At 40.7% G+C, this 24,694-nt stretch overlaps 1 protein-coding gene across 1 annotated transcript in view; it reads left to right on the forward strand.

Moving 5' to 3' along the window:
* Positions 1-182: 182 nt before the first annotated feature.
* LOC141342096 (gamma-aminobutyric acid type B receptor subunit 2) overlaps positions 183-24,694 on the forward strand; it is a 30,797-nt gene continuing 6,285 nt past the window's right edge. The window contains exons 1-17 of the mRNA XM_073846484.1: positions 183-1,787; positions 11,724-11,861; positions 11,981-12,151; positions 12,231-12,332; positions 15,015-15,080; positions 15,172-15,360; positions 15,466-15,708; positions 18,749-18,809; positions 18,885-18,962; positions 19,048-19,198; positions 19,311-19,443; positions 19,596-19,703; positions 20,337-20,459; positions 20,837-20,947; positions 21,040-21,264; positions 21,359-21,592; positions 24,011-24,107. Of these exons, the coding sequence (XP_073702585.1) occupies positions 1,542-1,787; positions 11,724-11,861; positions 11,981-12,151; positions 12,231-12,332; positions 15,015-15,080; positions 15,172-15,360; positions 15,466-15,708; positions 18,749-18,809; positions 18,885-18,962; positions 19,048-19,198; positions 19,311-19,443; positions 19,596-19,703; positions 20,337-20,459; positions 20,837-20,947; positions 21,040-21,264; positions 21,359-21,592; positions 24,011-24,107 (2,476 nt within the window). The 5' untranslated portion in view covers positions 183-1,541. The remainder of the gene's footprint in view (positions 1,788-11,723; positions 11,862-11,980; positions 12,152-12,230; positions 12,333-15,014; positions 15,081-15,171; positions 15,361-15,465; positions 15,709-18,748; positions 18,810-18,884; positions 18,963-19,047; positions 19,199-19,310; positions 19,444-19,595; positions 19,704-20,336; positions 20,460-20,836; positions 20,948-21,039; positions 21,265-21,358; positions 21,593-24,010; positions 24,108-24,694) is intronic.

The following is a 24,694-nucleotide window of genomic DNA, read 5'->3' on the forward strand; positions in this document are numbered from 1 at the left end:
TCTTTGAAAAGTAAAATAAAAGTAATTTTATTGATTTATTTGAAGTACTAGCTAAACATAAAACTAAAAACTAAAGTAAAAATTATAAAAAAACTATATTGATATGTTAAAAACTAGTAAAAATGACAAAACACTTCAAATACACATGGAAAATATAAAAATAAATACAAATTATTATATTAAAAAATATACTCATATTCACATACACACAGATCAATGATAAATTAATGTAATATATGCATACAAATGCACATCTCTTTTCTAAAATCTTTAAAAATCAGTTTCTTGTTATCAGAACATTGATAATACAAAATAAGTATATATTTACCAATTTTTACTTGACATTTTGAAGATGCTTTCTAGTCACTCATCTAGTCATTTGAAGACACTTGGGTCTTTTTGCCTATTTTTTCTTCCTTCCAACACATGAAATTAAAGAACTTACTGCCTTCCTTGAAAGTTGACATTGTAATGATATAATCAATGTTATTTACTTTACATATTAGAGGTTGTAATGTATTTTTTATATATACTACTGTCAGATAAATTGTTATCATAGCTATGATTTTGTGACCCCACCACCTCAGGTAGCCTATAAAAATGACCTTCGATATGCAGATTGTCCCCATAAGGCATTTATTAAAAATTAACCTCTCACTATGCCTTTTTTTAAATAAATAGAAAACAACTTATTGTAAAGGGACCACAATTTAGGCCTACACCATAAAATGGCTGCAATAAATAGTGTCTGCAGACTTTGACCCTTCGCCCTTCAGTAAATGGCCTAAATAGCAATGTGAATTATGGGAAGGGTTGTTTGCATATTTCTCTTTCTCTGAGTTATTGTTTTTGTAGCACAGCCAAATCAAACAAAATTGTATTTCATCATGACCGTTAGACCCTTGCTCTGTCACTAGAGGGGCACTGAAGTCATAGACACATAAAAATTACGGAAAAATCCTCACAACTTCTATATTATTTTTGTAAAAAAAAAAAATTGTAGTTAAAAGTTATTTTCATCGGCATGGCTGGAAATCATCTAATAATTTGGTAAGTTCTTTTTAAAGTTCAAGTTTCATCTTCATGTTCATCCTTATGATTTTTTTTCATAATCATCAATATAATAATGACTATCTGAGAACCTCTGTTTGCATTTTTGTTCTCTAAAACACACTAGTCCAAAGTCCAAAACTACCTGGATTGCATTCAGCCTCTTATTTCCTCCCTTTTATACAAGTTTTATCTCAACCCACGTTAAGATTGACTTAAGTATTTGTTTTTAACCAATCTGCCTGTTTAGGGGACAGATTTCAGCGATAGCATTTCCTCCTCTTTCAGAGGATTTAGTATACAGCAGCAGATGTCCGCAGTCAGTCCTTATCTCTTTATCCCTGTGGATGGTTGAGTGTTAGAGTCCTTCCAGGTGATAACAGATGCGGCTTTGGAAAATGCTTAAAGTCGCAGGGCCACACACAAGGCAGTGTAAGTGCGTTTGACTGATGCTCACTTTTCAAGCACAGGCCTGACTTTTCTTTGGCAGGATGGAATACTGGTGGAACTTGTTGAATGTTCTTGTTTTTTGGGAACTGACTCAGATGCCATCAAGCTATTGCCTGGTGAGACAAAAGCTGCCAGTTTTATGGATTATGCCACTCAGCGGAGATCCAGGGAGGGGCAACATTACGGAAGAGGTACTTCCTGCTGTTGAGCTAGCATTGCATCATTTGAGTGAGCAGCCGTCTCCTTTAGGCAACTACGAGCTTCAGTTTCACCTCACAGACTCAGAGGTAAACACAACAGACCTGCTGCTTTTTCTCATTTGTTTGGTGAAGCTAACAAAACTCTCCCGTTCTTTAGCCACCACAGATATACTCCTAAATGTTACATGGGATAGTTCATTTGAAAATTAAATAATTTACTCACCCTCATGTCATTCCAAACGTATATTACTTTCTTTACAGCTTAAACCTGTATCTAAATATCTAACAGATATTTTAAAATGTTTCAGTGTTGTTGTTTTTTATAGTAATGTAAGTGTGTCCAAAACAACATATCACGGATAAAAACAGTCTTCCTTTATTTTTTTGTTTAACAGAAGTTATTAAATACAAGTATATTTCAGTGAAGTATCTCTTTAAACTGTTTCAGTTAGCAAGCAGCACTGTATCACTGCATATAAAAACGTTATTTACCGTTATTTAAAACACGTTATTGAGGTATATTTTTGATATATTTCCTAATTATTAATTTCTCCTGCTATCCACCTTATTTTTCCCGTCAGAGGGGGCGTGGCCATTTGGAAACGTTACCTGCGAGGCTTCCAGTCTCATCCGCGTCCAGAAAAACAGCTCGTTTTGCTGCTTCATATTGCAAACGTGTATGTCTTACATATTATTTTAATGTATTATCTTAATTATGAACACAATGGTTTGTAGTACAAACCGTTTTACCGTTTACAGCACTTATTCTTCTCGCTATTTTACTACAGCCCTGTATACAGCTGTTTACTTCAACGCGGCTGAACCGGAAGACTAACGTTACACATTCACAGAAAACGGCTTACTTCCGCGTTGAAAAATAAGGTGCATAAGAGTTCAGTTGTTGCTTATAAATGTAAGACCTCTAACGTACCAGTTTGGTTAACGGTAATGCTACTGTTTTAAAAACGTAGTCTAGAATATGTATATATGTTTATATTTATATTTTATATTTTCCTTTAAGGGTTGGTTCACCCAAAAATGAAAATTAACCCATTATTTACTCACCCTCCAAACCTTCTAGGTGTATATGACTTGCTTCTTTCAGACGAATCCAATTGGAGTTATATTAAAAATTATCCTGACACTTGCAAGCTTTATAATTGCATTGGTGGGTTTTTCTCTTTTAATTTTTGATTAAACTAACCCTTGAATCTAGAGTGATCTAATGGCGTATATAAAATGAGTTTGTCTGTTAATGGAATAAGCATGGCAAATTTCCTATTTTTAGTGCTGTTAAAACTGTTGTACATGGTAATCACATGGTACCACATTTCCTCTGATCGAGCAATACAGTGGTAAATCAGACCCCACAAAACTATACATGTTTATCACCATCGCTGCAAGTGTAGCGAGGCCACGGGAGGCAAATCAAAAAATCACACTATAAATACCAACCCTTTAAATGGGGTATTAATGCTGACTACGCCACCCCTTTAAAGTAAGGGGAACTAACTTTTTGATGGAGAACAGGTTCGTTACCATGAAGGGCAGAGACATCAAATATCAGTATACAAAATATTTATTAAGTTCACAATTGAATAAAATATTTAAAACAGCTCAAACAAAATATGACTCAATGTCACACAGAACAAAGCACTAATTTAAGGCTCACCCGTAGTAGGGTAGGCTAGCTGCAAAGTGATTATTTGTAACCACACGCCACACACACGCACGCACACACACACACACAGTGAGGTGAGTGACTGTAACGGCAATCCACACTCCGTGCTGCAAACACCACCACCAGGATAATAGAGCAGCTAGCCACCCAACTCAAGGGCCTAAAACACAGAAAACAAAACAATTAATCAAAATACAAACAACATCGTACTGAAAAAAAAGACAATTTCCAAATGGTTGAAATATGTGCAACACAACTGACAATTGTTGCTATATAGGTAATGAAGGGACAAATTCGAAAAAAGTTAGACAATCTGAAGTTTGTCAGATTCAACCTGAATAAAAAACAACATTAATAAAGAAAAACATACAATAAACGAAATAAATCGTTCGATAACAACCAAACCTAAGATTGAATTTCAACAGTAACAAAAGACAACCAAACTCCTAAACAAAAAGAAAATCACAAGAGCAAATTTACACGCAGCCGGTAGTTCGTTTGACTAAAAGGCAGATCAGAGCACGCACCCTGACACATAGACGATCAGAAAATCAGGACAGCTACTGCCACAACCACCGGCTTTAGCGTGGAAAAAGAAAGAAACAAAAATAAACAAAACAGCAAAACAGCAAAACAGCAAAACAGCAAAACAGCAGCGCCGTCTTAATCCTGTTCTATGCAGGATGCGATCACCCAAACACGCAAAAAGACGAAGCGCTCCCAATGAAGTGGTTTGTCCTGATAAAAACAAATTGTTAATTAACTTAAATCCGAACAATTATTTATTAAAAAGGTACTATACATACCAGATATTAGTCACAGAGACACACAAGTCACACAATTGCTCACAGCACAAATCTCAGCAGTTTATAGGAGGATGAGTGGAATCAACCCAACTGGAATAAAAGAATGCGAATTATGGTAAACACGAATGCTATGCAAACGATTAATGAAACTCAACCTACCGAGGGATAGTGACAGCCTGCACACCAACGCGAAGCCGTGAATAAGATGCTATTCCAGCTACAATGAATAGATTTTATTAACTGATATGCCCAACTCGCTGCAACATTAGCCAAACAGCTAAAACGTACCTTTCAGGTGGAAGTCTGCACGCACCAAGGGGCGGAGCTAGCCATGACGCATCCCAGGTAACCCAATTGCAGCCTTTATATAACAAATCCCCGGCTCTAAAAGGCTGTCAATCACAAGTGCAGGGGAGGGAACTTGCCCACTCTGCCACAATCTGCCCCTAGTTATTGTATCGTCGCCCCGACGATGGACGACCAACCACAGACCACATAACTTAATTCCAGGGCCGAAACAGGGCAGAAACAGAATTGGATAGAGAAACCCCTAATCTTGGCTCTACTACTTCACTTACTGCCCGTGGGAGATGGTAACGGTTAGAATGCTGACCAGCATTAACTCTCCCTGTACGTCGCACCGAAACTTCACTAGAACTAGACTGATGTACGGACAAGGGCTCTACAACCTGTGGAGTTACCGGCTTAACGCCAGATGGTCCAAGAGCCCCTAAGGTGACTGGTTCAACAGCCTCAGCCATACCCTCAAGTACAGAGGGACCCAAAGATGCAGGGTCCTGTATTACTGGCCTACCCTCCACTTGGGGAGTTTCAGGCACCCAGGCCCACAAATCCACCTCATCCAATGAAGACGACTCCTCCAACAATGGTGCCTCGACTGCCACTTCCGTAGAGCCAAATACAGGGGAATCTCTTTGTAACCTGGTCTTTAATAGTGAACGATGAACATGTTTCACCCTACCCAAGTCATCCACTGGTGCAATAGTATAAACAGAACCTCCCGTTTTAGGTGCCCTTAGGACCTGATACACCACTGGGCTCCAAATATCCTGGATCTTACGGCGACCTCTCACGCCATAATTGCGGAGATAAACTAGCTGGCCCTCTCCCAGTGGTGAATCCCGAACATGCAAGTCATGAGTTTCCTTACGACGATTTGCAGCGGCCTTTAAATGTTCTCTGGCCCCCTCAAAGGCCACTTGCAGCCTTGTCTGGTGCTTCAAAACCCACTCATTTGTACCACTGGACCCCCTCTCCTGGCCCCTACCTAACAAAAAGTCAACAGGGAGCCGAGGCTCTTGGCCAAACATTAAAAAATAAGGAGACTCCCCAGTGGATTGATGAGGGGTAGTGTTATAACAAAAGAGCAATTGGGGGAGCGCAGAAGGCCAATCTGCCTTTCGAGAATTCGGTAAGGTGCGTAAAAGACTATGAAGGGTCCTGTTAAAGCGCTCACACTGCCCGTTACCAGCAGGATGATAAGGTGTAGTGTGAGACTTTTCGATCCGATAGAGACTACAAAGTTGCTGGATGAGAGAGGACTCAAAACTGCGGCCCTGATCTGAATGAATACGAGCAGGGACACCAAATTTATAGAACCACTCGATCACTAAAACCTGAGCCACAGTCTCTGCCCGTTGATCCCGAGTGGGAACTGCCATCGTGTACTTGGTGAACACATCAGTCATCACCAAGACGTTCTCAAGCCCCAAACGGGAAGACTCAAGTAGGGTGAAATCAATAGCCAAGATTTCATTTGGTCTAGATGCTAACAAATGGCCCATAAAGCTCTGAGCAACTGGCTGGGAGTCTTTGGCAGCCTGACACCTCTCACAGTCTCGACACCACTGAACTACATCTGACGTCAAGCCTGGCCAGTAACAACGTTGCTGCACTAACTCAGTGGTACGGTCAACTCCTTGGTGCCCATGTCCTTGATGCATTTGAGTCAAGACCTCTCCACGCAGGACAGACGGAAGAACAAGCTGAAAGACCTCCTCGCCCCCATCTGGACGAAAAACTCTGCGATGCAAAATCCCCTCCTTCTCCAACAACCGATCCCACTGACGAAGTAGGACCAAGGCAGTCTTAGAAAGCCGTCTACGCTCCTCAGCGGTAGGGCGTATTCCCCGCTTCCAAAAAACCAAAATCTCCCCAATCACCGGGTCCGCTTCCTGTAAGGCCCTCATATTACCCGCAAAACTAGGCAAAGCAGAGACCACAGATTGGGTCACTGGTGTGAATTTTTCTGCACCCAGTGCTTGTTTTACAGCAGCTGGTAGCTCAGTTCCTGGCAACAATTCCCTTAGCTCAAACGAGACTGAAAGATTCTGTCTCGACAATGCATCAGCATTTTTGTTACTTTTACCGGAACGATACCGTAGGTCAAAATCAAAAACTGCAAGCTCGGCAGCCCAACGTTGCTCAGTGGCTCCAAGCTTAGCAGTGGACAGATGGCTGAGAGGGTTATTGTCTGTAAAGACAATGCACTTATGCCCTAACAGATATTCTCTAAATTTCTCCGTCATGGCCCACTTGAGCGCTAAAAACTCCAGCTTCATGGAGCTATAGTTGGACATGTTGCGCTCAGTGGGCCGTAGACTACGACTAGCATATGCAACAGGTCGCACCTTACCTCCTTGCTCCTGGGACAGGACCGCCCCTAAACCCCCATAGCTAGCATCCACCTCCAGGATAAAGGGCTGGGAGAAATCGGCATAAGCGAGCACTGGAGCCGTAGTAAGTCTACCCTTCAACTCAACAAAACTCTGCTGGCACTGCTCTGTCCAGGCATCAGAAAAACCCTGACTCGCTCGGGTTCTGGGCTTAACAGCGGTCCATTCTGCCACCAGCTTATGCAGAGGAGCCGCCAACTTTGCGAACCCCTCCACAAAGCGGCGGTAGTAACTGGCGAAACCCAAGAATGAACGCAATTCTGAAACGCTGGTTGGGCGTTGCCATTGAGCTACAGCCTCAATCTTCTGAGGATCAGTAGAAACTCCCTGCGCAGAAATTACATGTCCCAGATATCTCACTTCACGTTGAAAAAATGCACACTTACTCAATTTGGCTTTCAACCCCTCACGCTCCAGTCGGCTTAAGACAACTTCTAACCGCTCTACATGCTGGGACACCGAGGAAGAGAACACTACGATATCATCAAGATAGAGTAATAAAGAACTGCACTGCTGATCTCCAAACACCCGTTCCATTAGGCGCTGGAAGGTACTCGGGGCATTACAGAGCCCAAAGGGCATTCGATTCCACTCGAATAACCCAAAAGGGGTGCAAAAAGCAGTCTTGGGCCTATCTTTCTCGGTGACGGGGACCTGGTTGTATCCACTAGCCAAGTCCATAGTGGAAAACCAACAGGCCCCCGTCAGAGAGTCCAACGATTCCTCAATGCGTGGAAGAGGAAAAGCATCTTTTCTTGTCTTAGCATTTAGCTGACGGTAATCAACGCACATACGCAAACTACCGTCTTTCTTTTTAACAAGAACAATTGGAGAAGCATAGGGGCTACAGCTCTCCCTTATGATGCTTGCCTCCAACAACTGATTAATATGAGACTTTACCACCTCATATTCTGATGGTGGAATCCTCCGGTATCGCTGCCGAACAGGAACAGAATCCAGCAGAGGGATGTCATGAGAAATCAAGTTGGTACATCCCAAATCACCCTCATGGGATGAAAACACAGATTGAAACTTATATAAAAGGGCCCTAACCTGACCCTGTTCCATTTCTGACAAAACAGACAAATCTACTGCTTCAATCTGTTCCTGTACAGCAGGAGTCACAGTCAGAGCTTGGGAACTTACTGTGGCTACAACAGGCTTAACTTCAGTTACCCCGGCAGGCAGACTTACGACACAAACACTATTTAATACTCCTAAAACAGTGTTAGAATGCAACTTAACATCAGCAGTTCCCACGTTTACCACAGGTAAGTAAGCAGTGCCTCTTATAACTTGCACCAGTGCTGGGGAAGCCAACAAGCCAGCCGGTAACCCAGACTCTGGGGGCTCGAACAATACCACTCCCTCTGCACACTTCTCAGAACAGGTTGCTGCTACAAACTTCATTGTGCCACCTGGGATACGACATGACTTACGACCTCGCAACCTGACAGGACCAGAATGTCTTCCTGAACCCTGGTCTTCCAATCGATGACAATATTGAAGTGCTTGCATAACAAATCTAGGGGCTCCAACATTTACTGCCGAATCAAAAAGAGCGGGGCCATGTCGTCCAAATAACTCCTGGTAGCAGCGGCCCAGAACATTCATCCCAAGTACCCCTGGGACTCGGGTGCAGATGCCACCAGGAGGGTCCCGGACAACAAGCACTCCACATTTTGACATGACTTGCCCACACAACTCAACATCCAATTCCATATAGCCGATATATGGAATTGAAAGGCCATTAGCAGCCCGAAGTTGCAACCACTGGCACGACTTAAGTCGATCCTGACCCCATGGTTCAAAGTGTTCCCGAAAACAACTTTCTGTAATTGTAGACACCATGGAGCCAGTATCAACCAAACATGAAACTCGAACTCCACCCATTTGAACAACAAGGTGTGGGCACGAAGACATTAGATGAGACATACTTGAAAAACTGGAGCCGGTCACTTCCCCTACCGCGCCTTGGCTCGGCGACACGGTGGGAACTAGTTTCCCGACAACGCGGATGGGCCAGGCTGTCTACCCCCAGACGACGGAGCAGCGGGCGAAGGGAGTCGAGGGCGAAGGGGAACACGTTCCCCATCACACTCTCTAGCAAAGTGGCCAGGTCTTTGGCATCTCCTACATATAATGGGGCCACGATGAGGGGACCGACTACGTGGCTGAGGGACCTGTAAGCGAGCAAAATTTTGAGTCAATTTATTTAACTGCTCTTGCTGTGATCTCAGCATTTCCCTCAGCTCACCCAATTCAGATTGTTGAGGAGACCTAACACACGACTCACCTTGCACGCCATACTGAATCCCATAGGCGGATGGGACAGAATTGCTTCGCCCCCTTGTACTCCCTAACATACCCTCCCTTTCCCATCTGAGGGCTTCACTACGAACCTCCAACCATGTTAATGTAGGCTGACGACGGATTAACTGTTTTAATTCTCGGCGGAGGGCGACGTCACAAACATGTTCGATAAACTGATCGCGTAACAGAACTTGTAAATTTGGCATAGCATACGGTGATTGCTGCTTCACACGATCGAGGAGGCTCATCAAGGCAAGGGAAAACTCCAACAAAGACTCACCCTCCTGTTGCCTTCTAGAAAAGAAAGCCTCCTGCAATGAGACATATGACTGCGAGCAACCATACAATTCTCGTAAAACCGAAATTATCTTATCTGGATCATTCCGCTCCATCTCTGAGCGATACCTAATCTCTTCTCTTGCCTCCCCCTCTAAATGGTCAAACAAGAAGAAAGCCTGATCGGAAACAGACAGATGGCGAGCCTGCATACAAGCTTTGATCTCCTCAACCCACTCATCAATACTCAGGCCAGCCCTGCCACTGAATTTTGAACACTTTCTGTCCCGAGGTACAAAAACAAATCGTTCTGGCAGGGCAGCCTGGGCATTAATTGGCTGAGGGGGGACGGCAACAGAAGGACCAGGAACGATAGGAGGTGCATCACTAGGGCCAGGTAGCGCCAGGAGGTGATCCTGACGCAACCTCTCATTCTCTGCCCGTAACTGTGCTACTACTTCCCTCAATTCTTGCAACTCTTCCTCCATAATTTTGACCGTGATCACACTTACCAACCAAAGGAAGTAGACCCACAAGGAAAATCAAAATCCACCGGACGCACGCTGCTGTCTTGCTGCTACTTCTCACCAATCACACTACAATAGAAAAAAAACCAACAACAACACAAACAAACAAAAAAAGCACAATATAATCACTAATACCCACGTCTCTGCCGAGCACAGTACCCTGCCGACTACGCCAAAATGTAGCGAGGCCACGGGAGGCAAATCAAAAAATCACACTATAAATACCAACCCTTTAAATGGGGTATTAATGCTGACTACGCCACCCCTTTAAAGTAAGGGGAACTAACTTTTTGATGGAGAACAGGTTCGTTACCATGAAGGGCAGAGACATCAAATATCAGTATACAAAATATTTATTAAGTTCACAATTGAATAAAATATTTAAAACAGCTCAAACAAAATATGACTCAATGTCACACAGAACAAAGCACTAATTTAAGGCTCACCCGTAGTAGGGTAGGCTAGCTGCAAAGTGATTATTTGTAACCACACGCCACACACACGCACGCACACACACACACACAGTGAGGTGAGTGACTGTAACGGCAATCCACACTCCGTGCTGCAAACACCACCACCAGGATAATAGAGCAGCTAGCCACCCAACTCAAGGGCCTAAAACACAGAAAACAAAACAATTAATCAAAATACAAACAACATCGTACTGAAAAAAAAGACAATTTCCAAATGGTTGAAATATGTGCAACACAACTGACAATTGTTGCTATATAGGTAATGAAGGGACAAATTCGAAAAAAGTTAGACAATCTGAAGTTTGTCAGATTCAACCTGAATAAAAAACAACATTAATAAAGAAAAACATACAATAAACGAAATAAATCGTTCGATAACAACCAAACCTAAGATTGAATTTCAACAGTAACAAAAGACAACCAAACTCCTAAACAAAAAGAAAATCACAAGAGCAAATTTACACGCAGCCGGTAGTTCGTTTGACTAAAAGGCAGATCAGAGCACGCACCCTGACACATAGACGATCAGAAAATCAGGACAGCTACTGCCACAACCACCGGCTTTAGCGTGGAAAAAGAAAGAAACAAAAATAAACAAAACAGCAAAACAGCAAAACAGCAAAACAGCAAAACAGCAGCGCCGTCTTAATCCTGTTCTATGCAGGATGCGATCACCCAAACACGCAAAAAGACGAAGCGCTCCCAATGAAGTGGTTTGTCCTGATAAAAACAAATTGTTAATTAACTTAAATCCGAACAATTATTTATTAAAAAGGTACTATACATACCAGATATTAGTCACAGAGACACACAAGTCACACAATTGCTCACAGCACAAATCTCAGCAGTTTATAGGAGGATGAGTGGAATCAACCCAACTGGAATAAAAGAATGCGAATTATGGTAAACACGAATGCTATGCAAACGATTAATGAAACTCAACCTACCGAGGGATAGTGACAGCCTGCACACCAACGCGAAGCCGTGAATAAGATGCTATTCCAGCTACAATGAATAGATTTTATTAACTGATATGCCCAACTCGCTGCAACATTAGCCAAACAGCTAAAACGTACCTTTCAGGTGGAAGTCTGCACGCACCAAGGGGCGGAGCTAGCCATGACGCATCCCAGGTAACCCAATTGCAGCCTTTATATAACAAATCCCCGGCTCTAAAAGGCTGTCAATCACAAGTGCAGGGGAGGGAACTTGCCCACTCTGCCACACAAGTTACTCTCTTTCTGCTTTTAGTGTGATAACGGCAAAGCACTCAAAGCATTTTTTGAAACCATATTCAATGGCCCCAAACCTGTCATGATCTTTGGAGGGGTGTGTTCATCAGTGACATCTATCCTAGCCCAGTCTCTGGAAAGTTGGAACCTTGTGCAGGTACTAAATCCATCAGAGGATTATTGCCACTTCTATGTCATTGGTATTGATAAACTCAAGGAAATTCTTGAGAGACCTAGTGTTTTATTTGTTTACGCAACTATTTCTGCATTTCTCAGCTGTCATTTGCAGTAACAGCATCTTCACTGGCCAACAAAAGAAGATTTCCAAACTTTTTCCGTACTGTGCCATCAGACAGTGCAGTTAATGTGGCGCTGATGAGATTTCTCAGGCAGTATGGATGGAGTAGAGTTGGTACACTGACTCAGCGTGAGCCGAGATTTACAGAGGTAATCCTAATTTGGGATAATATGATTAAGTATAGGGCTTGGCAGAATGTAAACTAAAAACTTACCTTCTGTCGATAAGGTACAAGGAGACTTAAGGAGACATCTGGAAGTGGCTAACATCCAGCTTGCAGAGGCCGAGAGCTTCTCTGAAGCCCCCTGTGATTGTGTGAAAAAACTGAAGGCATGTATATAAGGGTCTGGTTTCCTCACGCACTTTCTATAAATAATAAGAAATTACTTTTCAAGACTAATTGTGACCCTGGACCACAAAACCAGTCATAAGGGTAATTTTCTTGAAATTGAGATTTATACATTATATGTATTTGGTCGAGATACGAATATTTGAAAATCTGGAATCTGATGGTGCAAAAAACAAAACAAAACAAAAAACTGAGAAAATCGCCTTTAAAGTTGTCCAAATTAAGTTATTAGCAATGCATATTACTAATCAAAAATTAAGTTTTGATATATTTACTGTAGAACTTTTACATCTTCATGGAACATGATCTTTACCTAATATCCTATTGATATTTGGCATAAAAGAAAAATTTATCATTTTGACCCATACTGTCACAGGGACGGTCGGAGACGAGCGGATCCATTCGCAGCATTTATTAGATAAGACAAAACAAAACAAACACACAGGGGCAGGCAGAAATCGTAGTCAAAACACAGGCAGAATGGTCGGGGCTGGCAGCGAGAATCAAACACGGGAGGGAGTCCAGGAATCAAACACAGGAAAACAAACACGGGAGGAAATTCTCAGAAATGCAGCCGGGGCAATACAGGACTTCGCGAAGAAGCTGAGTGTGAGAGTGGCTTAAATGCAGTCCTAGAAATGAGGTGCAGGTGTGAGCGGTAATCAGTGCAGTGAGAAACAAGGAGCAGGTGAATGCAGTGATTAGTGCAGTGGCTTGTGGGGAATGAAGTCCATGATGTGTAGTGCAAGAGTTTATGATGACAGGACAACTCAATTCGTGACAGAGCCCTCCCCCAAGGAGCGGCTTCCAGACGCTCTAACCACATAATGAAACCGGAGGGTGGTGGAGCGGAGGCGGAACAGGGGGAGGGATGGAGGGCCAGGTCCATGTGGGGGTAATGGAGCTATGGACTGAGGCGGGACCGGCGGAGGGAGAAGCCATGGTGGAGGAAGGGTTGGCTCCTCCATGGGGCCGACCGACGGAGGTGGAGCCGGTGGAGCCCAAGGCGAAACCGGAGAGTCGATGGTCCTGGGCGACACAGAGGATCCGGAGGGCCAAGGCGGAACCCAAGGCTCTGGCGACCAAGACGGAGATGGAGGTCCGGAGGTACACGGCGGAGCCGGAGCGACAGAGGACCGAGGCTGTGCCCGCGGGAGGGAGGAGGTCCACAGAGCCGGTAGAACGGAGCGACGAGGCGCAGCCAGAGGAGTAGAGTCCAGAGGCGAAGGTGGGGCGACGACCGACCAGGGCGGAGCCGGAGGGACGATGGAGCCCGGTGGAGCTGGTGGACCGACGGCCGACAGTGGAGACGAGGGAGCAGAGAGCCGGGGTGGAGCCGCAGGGTCGGAGGGCCGAGGCGGAGTCCAGGACTCTGAGGCTGGAGGCGATGGTGAGGGATCCTCCAGCCAGGACACCGATGGAGACTGGCAGACCCACGGCAACTCCTCTGCACCGAAGGTGGGTTGAAGGTGAGCCAAGGGACTGTAAGGAGACAGAGGTGGTGGGACTGGAGCAGTAGGGAGGGTGGGTGGGAAATTAGACAGTCCATACATGGCCTCCGTGGCCAGAACATGGCAGACAGGAATCTCAGGAAGGCTGGGCGGAACCAGCATAGGCTCTGGACGACTGGACGGAACCAGCGGAGGCTCTGGAAGGCTGGGCGGAACCAGCGGAGACTCTGGGAGGCCGGGCGGCACCAGCGGATACTCTGGGAGGCCGGGCGGCACTAGTGGAGACTCTGGGAGGCCGGGCGGCACCAGCGGAGACTCTGGGAGGCCGGGCGGCACCAGCGGAGACTCTGGGAGGCCGGGCGGCACCAGCGGAGACTCTGGACGGCCGGGCGGAAATCCTCAGGCAAGCCTCATCCATAGTAGACTGATTTGCCAATTCAATAAAGTACATTGCATACTCCTCAACAGACCGCTCACCTTGTTTGAGACGCATGATCTGTACTGTTGAATTCGTGCTGGAACCGGATGACACCATACTAGCTGCTGGATCCTTGTAGTGGCGAAGTCTTCTGTCACAGGGACGGTCGGAGACGAGCGGATCCATTCGCAGCATTTATTAGATAAGACAAAACAAAACAAACACACAGGGACAGGCAGAAATCGTAGTCAAAACACAGGCAGAATGGTCGGGGCTGGCAGCGAGAATCAAACACGGGAGGGAGTCCAGGAATCAAACACGGGAAAACAAACACGGGAAGAAACGCTCAGAAATGCAGCCGGGGCAATACAGGACTTCGCGAAGAAGCTGAGTGTGAAAGTGGCTTAAATGCAGTCCTAGAAATGAGGTGCAGGTGTGAGCGGTAATCAGTGCAGTGAGAAACAAGGAGCAGGTGAATGCAGTGATTAGTGCAGTGGCTTGTGGGGAATGAAGTCCATGATGTGTAGTGCAAGAGTTTATGATGACAGGACAACTCAATTCGTGACACATACAATGTATTTTTGGCTATTGCTACAAATATATCAGTGCAACTTAAGACTAACTGCTGCATGGTTTTGTGGTCCAGGGTCACAATTTAAACTAAAAAGCATCACTACAGAGTTGCATGAAAGCTGAAAGAGGTTTTTACAACACACATCCACAGGTCAGAGTGCATAATGTATATTTATCTGTAGACATTTATCATGCTTGACACAAGTTTTTTTTCTTTACAGGACAATGATGTAAGAATAGTGATAGCTCATTTTGATGTGAGCTTAGCTGCTAAAGTCTTCTGCTGTGTAAGTACAGTATATCCCAACCATACACAAATGAGTTTGACACATTTTAACACTCACACCTTAATACAACATTAACATGATTATGTCACAGGTGTATAATCTCAGCATGTATGGTCAAAAGTACCAATGGATTCTGCCAGGCTGGACCCAAGCCATCTGGTGGACTAACGCTGACTCCACAAACTGCACCGCTAACAACATACAGACTGCTATTGAGGGATCCATCAGTGCGGATATTGAGACTCTTAGCACTAGAAACATCAGAGGGATCTCTGGTAGGGTATGTTTGCATTTGACTGCATCATATTTTTTCATTGTCACAAGTTAACTTAGCATTGTTTGACAGTGACCGTTTGTTTGTTTTCATATTTATACTGATACACAGACGCCTCAGGAGTACGAGGAGGAGTATAATGAAAGACGACAACTGAAGCGTCTGGGTCCAAGCAAGTTTCATGGCTTTGCTTATGATGGTACCTGGGTAGTTGCCAAAGTTTTAACAAGAGTCATGGAGACTGTGAGGTATAGAGAAAGATACAGCATTTATCACAACTTTACTGTCACTGAGCAAGAAGTGGGACAAATGATTCTGGAGGCCATGGACAAGATCAACTTCTTTGGTGTGACAGTGTGTACAAAGTTTCTATCTATCTAGGCATTAGAAATATGCATTTGTTATTTTTGAATTCTTAACACTTCCAGACAAAAAATGATAATCATTGACCAACACACTACTAGAGGTCGACCGATATTGGTTTTTACCGATACCGATAGCTAGGTTGGACCACACTGGCCGATACCGATTAATTAACCGATAGTTTTTGAAAATGGATACTGAACAGCATTAAAAATAGTGATCTACAATTTTTTTTAATACTAAACCATACTTTGTAAATGAATAAAAATATTATTTATTATATATTGATAAAGTTATTTCATAGTTCATTCATGTTAACAAAATATCAGTAAATGTTGAAATTAACACACTCTAACAAGGAACAACACTTCTATTCTACAGCTTTCATTAATCTTAGTTGATGTTACAAATGGACTCATTGTCATCTTTACATTTTAACAATATGTAAAATTGCAGGTTCTATGCTTTTTGTTTATATTTGCCATCTTAAAATTATGATTCAATTTAATTACGATTTTCAATATTAACTTAATATAACCATGCGTCACATTCTCAGTTTTCAATGCACATGGCACCATTTTCATATACATTTTATATAAAATTTATTTTGTGCAAAATTTACTTTATTTTATTTTTTTTTATTATATAAGCAGGCTACTTTTTTTTTTAAACATTTACTTATTTAAAATAAGCGTTCTTTAAGTGTCGGCAAGTTTACAGAAAATAGTTATTGTTTTTTCTTTTTCGTTTGATTATTACTGACGAGATCACAGACAGTCGCTGCTTTAACCGGCTGCATTCAAACGAATGCACAGATTTATTTCGATGTATCAGATGTTTTGTCCTGCTCTGAAAACATAACTGACTGTGTGTACATCGAAAGTATTCGAAAATCCATGTGCATTTAACCTCATCTGCAAACAAGCTTTTTAAGACGAACAGACACAAAGAGAAAGTGAAAGTCCGTCAGTGCGCGAGTTTAGTGCATCTTAGTACTGCATTACAAACAGCAGAAATGAAGGCATTTCTAAAGTAAAACACTGCGATTTAAAGCTCACACTGTCAAACAATGCACACGTAGCTCACAGTGCAAATTCTGTGCAACGAAGCCTGCCGCGTTTCTGGCGCGCACACGTGCCATGTGCGGGAAAAACACAAGCTCAACCGGACAAAAGTGCAGCGCTGCGTTGCGCGGACAACTCGCAGGTATCTCTCTCTCACACACACACACAAGACGCGTCGCGTGTAGTTCAAGCAGAAATCTAAAACAGTTTATTTAAATCACCAAACGGGCAAATGTTTACCTCCAGAAAGATCAAAAAACCAGCAAAGGTTAGTCTAGACAGATTAAACGGAAAGAGAAAGTGCGATCTATATCGTTAATTGCAGCCATTTCAGAAACAATTTCTTTTCTGTTTTACATTTATGTTTAAATATTATTTGTTTGTGTTTTGTTTCAGTTTAATATATTAATTACGAAAGAAGTTTGTGTTATTTGTAAATGTCGGACGTGGTATGAATTGGACGAAAATACGCCGGGAGAATTGGAGAGGGTCAGACACAATTTTTGACCACTTCATACGTTTTTATTTGTGGAAACTCCCTCCTTAAACGAATTTCGTTTTGTATAATTTTTATCTTAATTTTTAATATACATTTTTGTTGATCAGTTATTAAAATCAAGTAAGAACAGGAAAATGGCATTGTGAAATAAAGTGCGTAACAAGATGCAAGCCTATGCTTTAAGGGCCTGAAGAAAAGGCTAAAACATAAATTATAGTTCTATATGAAGCATACAGACATTAGCGCTACAGAAATACAAAATATTTTGCTGAAATGCACAATACTCAATCTTCCAGCCCAGGGTGAAGTCTTTATGAACATTAACAATGATTTTGGACAGATATGATGTAATGTAAAACTATGGTGCGCTGTGACTCGGCAGGATTCTGTCGGCTGAGTGAACACAGTTTGCTTTCCATGTCACGGTCTTTAAATCTACAACTTTGCTGGCTAAAAATATGACTATAAATCAATACAAATATATGGTAACAATCCTGACATTAAACATTGGTCTGTGGCTTAACCTCTACTCTAAGACAGCGGAGCATGAGCGCTTCAGCAAAGAACTCAACTCGGAAAAACTATCGGCAAGGGTTTTTGCCGATAACCGATAGTTCGGCCAATCAACTATCGGTGCCGATTAATCGGCAAAACCGATAGATCGGTCGACCTCTACACACTACCAGTGAAAAGTTATTGAACAGTAAGAGTTTTTTTTTTTTTTTTTTTTTGCTTACAAAGCCTGAATTTATTTGATCCAGTGAAATAAATGTAATTTATTCCTGTGATTTCAAAGCTGATTTTTTAGTATCATTACTCCAGTCACATGATCCTCCAGAAATAATTTTAATATTCTTCTAATAAAATCCTTTGTAACATTATAAATCCTTTGTAACATTATTAATGTATTTATAATCACTTTATAAATACATTTAAAGCATCATTGCTAAATAAAAGTATTAATTTCTATACAAAGCATAATGACCCCAAGCTTTTGAATGGTATAGTGTATAATGTTTAATTTCAGATAAATGTTGATCTTTGGATCTTTCTATTCATCAAAGAATCTTGTAAAAATGTACACAACTGTTTTAAATATTGATAATAATAATAAAAAGGGTTTCTTAAACAGCAAATCAGCATATTAGAATGATTTCTGAAGGCTGAAGACAGGACTAATGATGCTTAAAATTGAGTTTTGACACAGAAATTAAGTAATATTAACTTTAAATATAAAATATATTCAAATAGAATGCAGTTATTTTAAATAATAAAAATATTTCACAATTTTACTGTTTTTGCTGTACTTTGGATTAAATAAATGCAGGCTTGGTGAGATACTTCTTTAAAAAAATGTACTGTTCAAAAATGTTTGATTTGTAGTGTATAAAGATTTTTTTTGTTTTTTTGTTATTTTATTGTTTTCATCACACATATACATTTATTATTACCATAAATTGTTATGCAGGGACATGTTATGTTCCAGAAAGGTGAAAGAATGGCCAATGTGAAGTTTGCTCAGTATCAAGGTACAGTAGAGGCTTATTAGCTTTCTTTACAATGTCTTTGTATTATTCCTGAGAGCATTTTTTTTTTCTTCACAGATGGAAGGGCTGTCGACATTGAACAATACAGTGCCTTTTCAGATGAACTAGAGTTCATCAGTCCGATCCAATTTCAAAGTAAGACTATTATATGCTTACATGCTGAAAATTTGTCTGTGAAATTCCAGTGAAATTCCAAAACACATGCATTTTCCTTCTACAGGGGATAAACCCACAAAGGATCGAACCCATGTGTACCCTCACAGAAAACGCATCAGTATATTTCTCTACGGTATTGTGGCGTTTCTAACTTTCTTGGGAATTTTCACAGCTTGCAGTTTTCTGGTCTTCAGTGTGAAACACCGAAATCATTGGTAAGTTGTGTGTTTGGTTAATGGTCTTGAATGTGTATTTATTACAACAGTGCATTTCTTTTAAACCATGATTATACATCTGTTGTATTCTATCCTGTTTCTTCATTCACAGGGCCATTACCAAGTCAAGACCTTTTATGAACTCTTTAATTATTGTTGGCGCTGTGTTGTCTTATTCCTCCATTTTCTTCATGGGACTAGATGGGTCTTATGTTTCTGATAAAGTGTTTGAAGTTTCTTGCTCTGTAAGTACTTATGCAGTCAAAATATTGTTACAGTATTTATTTGGATAGCACTTTAATCAAGACATAAAGGTGATATTTTTGTTGAAATCTGCTATTAGATTATATGTATACAAAATATCCTACATAATAATGATCTGTGGAATTATTCATAGGTACAAATATCGTGCCTATCTATTGGGTGTACAGCAGCGTTTGGAGCTATGTTTGTGAAAACGTGGACAATTCATTCATCCTTCAAAAATCAAAGCATTGAAAAAACGGTACAAAGATTTAGTATTTCTGCTTACTATTAAAAAATAATAATTGCTATATTTTATTTAGAAAATGATTTTTATTATTAAAGGTTGTATCAGCGATTTCTAGCCTGAAACATAAAGTGTCAAATTCAGCTGAGCTTTCTTCACGATCCGCTCGCTGCCTGCCCCATAAATTGTCTGTGAAAAAACCGCGTCTCTCTGGTCAGCCTAGGGTCCGAGATATGCCAAAAAAACAATCGGCACTACCAACCTTTCCACAGATAAACAAACAGTGTTCCAACCAATCAGCGTCAGGGGTTTGGTGTTGTGGACTTTCGCTCCGCCTCCCTCACATCCCTGCACCAGTAGGAAAGTCCACAACACCAAACCCCTGACGCTGATTGGTTGGAACACTGTTTGTTTATGTGTGGAAAGGTTGGTAGTGCCGATTGTTTTTTTGGCATATCTCGGACCCTAGGCTGACCAGAGAGACGCGGTTTTTTCACAGACAATTTATGGGGCAGGCAGCGAGCGGATCGTGAAGAAAAGTCAGCTGAAATTGACACTTTATGTTTTAGGCTAGAAATCGCTGATACAACCTTTAAGTGTGACAGCATGCCCTTACTGTCTGTCATTCTCTTTTTTGAACTTCCCCAGGCCACAAAGAACTATGGGTCAGTTCTCCTGCTTGTGTTTCTTTTGTTAATTGACCTGAGTTTAGTCATTTGTCTACAAATTTTGGATCCTTTGAGGAGAACAGTGAAGGAGTATCCTGTAGAGGTGAGTACCAACAAAAAATTTCCTATAATCTCTCATGGGGCCAAAGAACGCTAAAGTGTTTAATTTGAAGTAAGTTCCATACGGAGCCAAATATGTAATGCAAACTTTGAAACATATTAGTTTACAAATCATACACTATGATAAAAGTGTTTTAAGGGCAAGAAACCACACAAAAAATAATCCTTTATTTATCGATAACCTGCCCTGTAATCATAATTTGTGTGAACAAAGGTTGTTGGTGTTCTACTGCCTCATTTAGTTTTACCTGGAAGAAAATGTAAACTACCTTAAATAAACCTTAGTTACCGGGTATATAGATACATTTTTGCAGTTTTTGGGTTGATTTTTGTGTCATTATTTTCCTCTGTTTGTTTTAGGCTGATCCTAATGGGCAAGATTTTTTCATTCAGCCCTTTTCAGAGCGATGTGAAAACACATACATGGGTTTCTGGATGGCTGCGTTCTATGTTTATAAGGGGATACTCCTGGTATTTGATTAGATAAATGACATGATAAACATTGATCAGTTATATAACAATAATGTCCTGTTTTATAGCACATGTCCTTGTCTCCTATCCAGCTCAGTACCTGTTTCCTGGCCTGGGTCACACGCCAGATGAACATCCCTGCCGTAAATGACAGCAGAAGTATTCGATTCAGCGTGTTTGTATCAGTCCCAGTGATTCTGATTGGTACGTGTGCATCCATGCTGTGGCAGGATCAGCCAAATGTGCAGTTCTGCATTGTGACCCTTGTGATCATCACATGCTGCTGTAGCACTCTGTGTATGGTGTTTATTCCAAAGGTATGAGGTGTATATATGAAATGCTATTTAGAGTAGAGTGTTTAGAGTGTGATCTGTTCTCATTTTAATTAATTCCCTTTATATAATCCTGCAGATTATTTTTATAAGGATGGGTCCTGATCCTGCGTTCTTGTCAAGGAGGTTCCACCTCATAGAGTGGCATAGCGAATTTGAAAAGAAAATTGGACAAGACAATAACGAGAGGAACATTATGGAGCAGAACAACCCAGGAGCATCTGGTTGTGTGACTGACATGACACAGAACATTTCGTCCAGACTGGACATTCTACTGTCAGAAAACCTACACCTCAAACGGAACAATAAAGAAGTGAGAAGATTTTTGTATGTATTCTTTTTTAATTTGTAGATACTTGCTTTATAACCACATCAGATTTGAACATTCAAACTCGAGGGAAAACAAGACCAAATAATCTAACAACAATATAGAACAAAACAACACCAAAAAAATATATAGGATTGTTTCATGCATTAATGGATTAATGTGAGTACATAATCAGATTACTTTTTCACGTAACTAGTAAAGTAATCTATTGAAGCACCCAATAATAAAAAAAGGTAATTGCAACTTTTATCTCACAATTCTGACTTTTTTTCCCTTGTAATTGCGAGTTTACATCTCAGCGACTTTTTTTCCCTCAGATATTAGATATAAAGATTTAAGTCAAAATTGTGGGATATAAAATCACAATTGCGAGAAATAAAGTCAGAAATGTATCTCGCGATTCTGACTTTTTTTCTGTCAGTTGCAGGTTTGTAACCCGCATTTCTGACTTTTTTTTTCAGAATTGTGAGATATAAAGTCCAGTTCTGAGGAGAAAAAGAAGACTGATATATTCACAGAATTGCGAATTGATATCTCAGAATTCTGACTTTATAACTCGCAATTGCGAGTTTATATCTTATAACTGCGACTTTATTTCTCAGAATTGCGAGTTTATATCATGCAATTCTGACTTTATTTCTCAGATTTGCGAGTTTATATCTCAGAATTCCGACTTTATAATTCGCAATTGTGAGTTTATATCACAAGTTGCGACTTTATTTCTTAGAATTGCGAGTTTATATCACGCAATTCTGACTTAATTTCTCAGAATTGCGAGTTTATCCCTGGTTTCTAGGCTTAAGCCTAGTCCTAGGCTAAAATGTAAACCTGAGCTGTTGCAACTGAAAGAAACTTGCACTAACTGATCGTAAAATATATCATTGCCTTTGTTTTGTCTCAAGATCCACACCATTAATGTTTTTTTTCTAAGCACATTTATAAAAATTACTTAAATGTCCTAATTGAACTATGGCCTAATTCTGGCTTAGTCTAAGCCCTGTCTGTAAAACTGGATCGATATCTCACAATTTTAACTTCATAACTTGCAATTGTGAGTTTCTAACTGACAATTCTGACTTTTTTTTTCTTACAATTGTGAGATATAAACTCACAATTGCGAGTTATAAAGTCAAAATTGCGAGATATAGGTCCAGTTTTACAGACAGGGCTTAGACTAATAACCAGTAAGAATTGGAAAATTGGATAAATTGGAATTTACATTTCCTTCAGCCTGAGGCTTAGTCATTTTACTTTTGGTGTAAAATGGCTTTTACATTTACCAAAAATATAATTTTTGGATATTAAAAACAAACAAGCAAGCCCAGCCCGATGAGAAAAAGTAACATAACACATTACTTTCCATAAAAAGTAACACAATTAATTACTTTTTTAGGGAGTAACGCAATATTTTAATGCATTACTTTTAATCTAACGTTGCTTAACACCGGATTATTCACAGTTAGACTTTAAAGGTTGTATCAGCGATTTCTAGCCTGAAACATAAAGTGTCAAATTCAGCTGACCTTTCATCACGATCCGCTCGCTGCCTGCCCCATAAATTGTCTGTGAAAAAAACGCGTCTCTCTGGTCAGCCTAGGGTCCGAGATATGCCAAAAAAACAATCGGCACTATCAACTATTCAGTAGGTGTTGTGGACTTTCCTACTGGTGCAGGGATGTGAGGAAGGCGGAGCGAAAGTCCACAACACCAAACCCCTGATGCTGATTGGTTGGAACACTGTTTGTTTATCTGTGGAAAGGTTGGTAGTGCCGATTGTTTTTTTGGCATATCTCGGACCCTAGGCTGACCAGAGAGACGCGTTTTTTTCACAGACAATTTATGGGGCAGGCAGCGAGCGGATCGTGATGAAAGGTCAGCTGAAATTGACACTTTATGTTTTAGGCTAGAAATCGCTGATACAACCTTTAAAGTGTATGAGTATTGGGTTACTACTCTATTTATATGGACAAACTTAATATAGAAGGGGGACATCTGGTGGTTACAGTGACTTAACAAGAACTTGCATATAGTGCATTGTTACAGATTTTCTTTAGATAGTATTAGCAACAACACAATCAAGATGTTCCATGAAGATATTTTGTAAATTTCCTACTATAAATATATCAGAACTTAATTTTTGATTGAATTTGAATTTAAGAACTTCATTTGGACAACATTAAAGCAGGTGATTTTTGCAATATTTAGATTTTTTTTTGCCCCCTTAGTATCCAGATTTTCAAATAGTTGTATCTTGGCCAAATATTGTCCTATCCTAACAAACTTATTTAATCAGCTTTTATGTGATGTATAAATTGTAAATTGTCAATTGACCAATATGACTGGTTTTGTGGTCCAGGGTCACATTTTTTATGTGTTGATTTCATTTATTCTAATTTTCTGCAGCTGGATTCTGAGCTGGAGAATTTGACCAGGCAACTGAATGACCTAAGCTCTCACGTTATAGAGAATGTCATCGTCAGAAGTTTTGTGCACAAAGCAGGTAGAAGAATGCTTATTTTGTGACTTTTAAAAAAAAGTTACATTACATACTCTTACATAAAATTAACCTTACATAAAAAGGAATGAAACAGGAATGAATACGAGGCTGTGAGGATAAAAGTATAGTGTGTTCAATGGATTGGACTGTTTAACAATGCTGATAGTTCAGCTGATGAAATGTGCTTCTGAATAAAACTTTCAGTGGACAACTCTCCATAAAAAAGTTGTGAGTTGTAAAAATTAGATTACAGTAATCCATCACATTCTCATTTTCATTCACATTCAATATGACATCTAACCTGTGGTCTTTTACCCAAGTTTGTGTTTTTAACATTTTTTTTAATATCTTTTCAATACTTTTAAGGAAATATAAGTTTGTCAATAACTACAAACCAACATTTGGTCACATACTTGAGTATTAAAGTAAAACAACATAGTATAATATTTTGTTTGACCTTCAGAGATTGATTGCATCGTTTCACTTTACTGATGCTTTTTTGTTGTTGTTTTTGAAGAGTTTCAGGTTCTACTTTGTACTGTATGCATTCAATTATTTATCAAATGTGAATTCAGAGGTATTTATCATCA

Source organism: Garra rufa, chromosome 9 (genome assembly GCF_049309525.1).
Source record: "Garra rufa chromosome 9, GarRuf1.0, whole genome shotgun sequence".
Classification (NCBI taxonomy): domain Eukaryota; kingdom Metazoa; phylum Chordata; class Actinopteri; order Cypriniformes; family Cyprinidae; genus Garra; species Garra rufa.